This window comes from Eucyclogobius newberryi, unplaced genomic scaffold (genome assembly GCF_026437365.1).
Source record: "Eucyclogobius newberryi isolate DKJ021-1_F unplaced genomic scaffold, fEucNew1.0.hap1 SCAF_12, whole genome shotgun sequence".
NCBI classification, from domain to species: Eukaryota; Metazoa; Chordata; class Actinopteri; order Gobiiformes; family Gobiidae; genus Eucyclogobius; species Eucyclogobius newberryi.
In genome coordinates this window covers 35,772,115-35,777,114 of record NW_027315746.1, presented here as the reverse complement: position 1 = coordinate 35,777,114, position 5,000 = coordinate 35,772,115, and the positions used below count along the sequence as shown (strand labels likewise).

The 5,000-nt window shown below is 52.3% G+C and overlaps 1 protein-coding gene across 1 annotated transcript in view; it reads left to right on the top strand.

Moving 5' to 3' along the window:
• LOC140355880 (uncharacterized) overlaps nucleotides 1–5,000 on the top strand; it is a 64,991-nt gene that overhangs the window by 29,386 nt on the left and 30,605 nt on the right. Inside the window, exon 8 of the mRNA XM_072440519.1 lies at nucleotides 2,167–2,340. Coding sequence (XP_072296620.1) covers nucleotides 2,167–2,340 — 174 coding nt within the window. The remainder of the gene's footprint in view (nucleotides 1–2,166; nucleotides 2,341–5,000) is intronic.

The window sequence follows — 5,000 nt, the reverse complement described above, 5'->3', positions numbered from 1 at the left end:
GTGTAGCATGTCCCGTGTAGAAGGTCCCGTGTAGCATGTCCCGTGTAGAAGGTCCCGTGTAGCAGGTCCCGTGGGTCCCGTGTAGCAGGTCCCGTGTAGCATGTCCCATGTAGCATGTCCCGTGTAGCAGGTCCCGTGGGTCCCGTGTAGCATGTCCCGTGTAGCATGTCCCGTGTAGCATGTCCCGTGTAGCATGTCCCGTGTAGCATGTCCCATGTAGCATGTCCCGGGTTGTAGGTCCCGTGTAGCATGTCCCGTGTAGCATGTCCCGTGTAGCAGGTCCCGTGTAGCATGTCCTGTGTAGCATGTCCCGTGTAGTAGGTCCCGTGTAGTAGGTCCCGTGTAGCAGGTCCCGTGTTGCAGGTCCCGTATAGCAGGTCCCGTGTAGCAGGTCCCGTGTAGCATGTCCCGTGTAGCATGTCCCGTGTAGCATGTCCTGTGTAGCATGTCCCGTGTAGCAGGTCCCGTTTAGTAGGTCCCGTGTAGTAGGTCCCGTGTAGCAGGTCCCGTGTAGCTGATCCTGTGTAGCTGATCCCGTGTAGCATGTCCCATGTAGCATGTCCCGGGTAGTAGGTCCAGTGTAGCAGGTCCCGTGTAGAAGGTCCCGTATAGCATGTCCCGTGTAGCAGGTCCCATGTAGCATGTCCCGTGTAGAAGGTCCCGTGTAGCAGGTCCCGTGTAGCATGTCCCGTGTAGAAGGTCCCGTATAGCATGTCCCGTGTAGCAGGTCCCGTGTAGTAGATCCCATGTAGCAGGTCCCGTGTAGCAGGTCCCGTGTAGCAGGTCCCGTGTAGCATGTCCCGTGTAGCATGTCCCGTGTAGAAGGTCCCGTGTAGCATGTCCCGTGTAGAAGGTCCCGTGTAGCAGGTCCCGTGGGTCCCGTGTAGCAGGTCCCGTGTAGCATGTCCCATGTAGCATGTCCCGTGTAGCAGGTCCCGTGGGTCCCGTGTAGCATGTCCCGTGTAGCATGTCCCGTGTAGCATGTCCCGTGTAGCATGTCCCGTGTAGCATGTCCCATGTAGCATGTCCCGGGTTGTAGGTCCCGTGTAGCATGTCCCGTGTAGCATGTCCCGTGTAGCAGGTCCCGTGTAGCATGTCCTGTGTAGCATGTCCCGTGTAGTAGGTCCCGTGTAGTAGGTCCCGTGTAGCAGGTCCCGTGTTGCAGGTCCCGTATAGCAGGTCCCGTGTAGCAGGTCCCGTGTAGCATGTCCCGTGTAGCATGTCCCGTGTAGCATGTCCTGTGTAGCATGTCCCGTGTAGCAGGTCCCGTGTAGTAGGTCCCGTGTAGTAGGTCCCGTGTAGCAGGTCCCGTGTAGCTGATCCTGTGTAGCTGATCCCGTGTAGCATGTCCCCTGTAGCAGGTCCCGTGTAGCATGTCCCGTGTAGCATGTCCCGTGTAGCATGTCCCATGTAGCATGTCCCGGGTAGTAGGTCCCGTGTAGCAGGTCCCGTGTAGCAGGTCCCGTGTAGCATGTCCCATGTAGCATGTCCCGGGTAGTAGGTCCCGTGTAGCAGGTCCCGTGCAGCATGTCCCGTGTAGCATGTCCCGTGTAGCATGTCCCATGTAGCATGTCCCATGTAGCATGTCCCGGGTAGCATGTCCCGTGTAGCATGTCCCGTGTAGCATGTCCCATGTAGCATGTCCCATGTAGCATGTCCCGGGTTGTAGGTCCCGTGTAGCATGTCCCGTGTAGCATGTCCCGTGTAGCAGGTCCCGTGTAGCATGTCCTGTGTAGCATGTCCCGTGTAGTAGGTCCCGTGTAGTATGTCCCGTGTAGCAGGTCCCGTGTTGCAGGTCCCGTGTAGCAGGTCCCGTGTAGCATGTCCCGGGTAGTAGGTCCCGTGTAGCAGGTCCTGTGTAGCATGTCCCGTGTAGCATGTCCCGTGTAGCATGTCCCATGTAGCATGTCCCGGGTTGTAGGTCCCGTGTAGCATGTCCCGTGTAGCAGGTCCCCTGTAGCATGTCCCGTGTAGCATGTCCCGTGTAGCATGTCCCGTGTAGCAGGTCCCGTGTAGCATGTCCCGTGTAGCAGGTCCCGTGTAGCAGGTCCCGTGTTGCAGGTCCCGTGTTGCAGGTCCCGTGTAGCAGGTCCCGTATATAGCTGTACTTTCAGTTCTGTGGTGACTTCTGAGTACATGAAGTATTTCCTGATACTGTGTGTGCAGATGTACTTTAACACGGTGCTGACGGACTCGACCAAGCTGCTGAAGCCTCTGCTGGTGTTCTCCTTCATCATGTTGGCCATCCTGGCAGGTCTGACCCGGGTCATCCAGTTCAGGAACCACCCTGTGGACGTTTACTGCGGCTGGCTCCTGGGGGCCGCCATCGCCGTCTATCTGGTGAGTCACAGGGCGCTCCACCGTTTGCTTCTGAAATGTACCACAGGCTTTAGGAATGTGATGCAAATGTTGGGCCATATCGCCCTAATCCTAAATATAAATGAAAGTATTAGATATTATCATATTATTACAAACACATCTCGTGGTCCTGAGGATAAGCACATGGCATCAGAGCTGATGGTGTGGGGACATAAAGGACATAAAGGTGCAAATGTGATGCTCTTCTACTGACCACTTTACGAAGCCGTCGTCTTTGTTACATATGGAACATTCTGTAATCATTTTCTCAATATCTAAAGACTGTGGATTATTATAAAATGCACCAAATTATTAAAAAAAGGCATTTTATTACATAATGAAGTGAATTTAATTACATTTGGATTATTATTACACCTTTTGACCCACAATCTTTCACTCTTTCTAATTTCAAAGTTCATTTTTTATTACAACACAGTCTTTATTGGACAGGACAGTGCAGCATGAGACATGGATAAGACCAGGAGATGATGGAAGGTCAGTTTCACCAACAAGAGGTCCAGGGTCAGACCAATGTATTCTAACGACTGACCTTCATTTAACCAGTCACACTGTCACACTGAGCTGTAGCATCCCATTCAGGGAGTGACCCACAGGACAGTGCGCTTCTGTGGTCACTTCTGAGGTCACTTTTGTGGTCACTTTTGTGGTCACTTCTGAGGCCACTTTTGTGGTCACTTTTGTGGTCACTTTTGTGGTCACTTCTGAGGCCACTTTTGTGGTCACTTCTGTGGTCACTTCTGTGGTCACTTCTGTGGTCACTTCTGAGGCCACTTCTGTGGTCACTTTTGAGGTCACTTCTGCGGTCACTTCTGTGGTCACTTCTGAGGCCACTTCTGTGGTCACTTTTGAGGTCACTTCTGCGGTCACTTCTGTGGTCACTTCTGAGGCCACTTCTGGGGTCACTTCTGTGGTCACTTCTGCGGTCACTTTTGCGGTCACTTCTTAGGTCACTTCTGAGGCCACTTTTGTGGTCACTTCTGTGGTCACTTCTGCGGTCACTTTTGCGGTCACTTTTGTGTTCACTTTTTTGGTCACTTCTGTGGTCACTTTTGTGGTCACTTCTGTGGTCACTTTTGTGGTCACTCACTTTTGTGGTCACTATTATGGTCACTTCTGTGGTCACTTTTGTGGTCACTCACTTTTGTGGTCACTATTATGGTCACTTCTGTGGTCACTTTTGTGGTCACTTCTGCGGTCACTTCTGTGGTCACTTCTGTGGTCACTTCTGTGGTCACTTTTGTGGTCACTTCTGTGGTCACTTCTGTGGTCACTTTTGTGGTCACTTTTGTGGTCACTTCTGAGGTAACTTTTGTGGTCACTTTTGTGGTCACTTCTGTGGTCACTTCTGTGGTCACTTTTGTGGTCACTTTTGTGGTCACTTTTGTGGTCACTTCTGTGGTCACTTTTGTGGTCACTATTATGGTCACTTTTGTGGTCACTTTTGTGGTCACTTCTGTGGTCACTTCTGAGGTCACTTTTGTGGTCACTCACTTCTGTGGTCACTTTTGTGGTCACTTCTGTGGTCACTTCTGTGGTCACTTCTGTGGTTACTTCTGCGGTCACTTTTGAGGTCACTTCTGTGGTCACTTTTGTGGTCACTTCTGAGGTCACTTTTGTGGTCACTCACTTTTGTGGTCACTATTATGGTCACTTCTGTGGTCACTTCTGCGGTCACTTCTGTGGTTACTTCTGTGGTCACTTCTGCGGTTACTTCTGTGGTCACTTCTGTGGTCACTTCTGTGGTCACTTGAAGAATCTGTTTGATCAAAAGTTATTTATTTTTCAAGAAAATTTCACTTTTTATAATATTTATAATATAAGTGTCAATATTCTAATTTTTTTGTATCTGAAACTTATTGTTATTATTATTATTCATAGTTTTATGTCGCATCGATCGCACCAGGACAAGTTCCTATGTTTGTGAATTTTGTTCATTGACAATGGCAATAAAAGAGTTACATACATTATTGGGCGTCTGGAGATCTGGTCATCGAGGCCCCTGCTGTCGACTGGCGCCCAGATCTCTCTGCACCGGCCCTTACGGATCCTCCTGCAGGTGGTGGGTCCACGAGAGGACGGCTCCACCTCACTCGTCCAGGCTGTACCCGGCCGGAGGCCCCGCCACCAGGCGCTCGCTGTCGAGCACCCACCCCAGTCCTGGCTCCAAGATGGGGCCCTGGTAACGCCAATCCAGGACACGCTGGAGGGACTCCCACGGAGGAGATCCCCCCGGAGGAGCTGGAAGAGGTGTCAGGGGAGATGGAAGTCTGGGAGTCCCTGCTTAGACTTCTGACCCTGCGACCCGGCTCCGGATAACCAGAAGGAGATGGATGGCTCCTTCAGACTGATGGAGCAGAGCCTGATGGAGCAGGGCCTGATGGAGCAGGGCCTGATGGAGCAGAGCCTGATGGAGCAGAGCCTGATGGAGCAGAGCCTGATGGAGCAGGGCCTGATGGAGCAGAGCCTGATGGAGCAGAGCCTGATGGAGCAGAGCCTGATGGAGCAGAGCCTGATGGAGCAGGGCCTAAAGGAGCAGAGCCTGATGGAGCAGAGCCTGATGGAGCAGGGCCTAAAGGAGCAGGGCCTGATGGAGCAGGGCCTGATGGAGCAGGGCCTAAAGG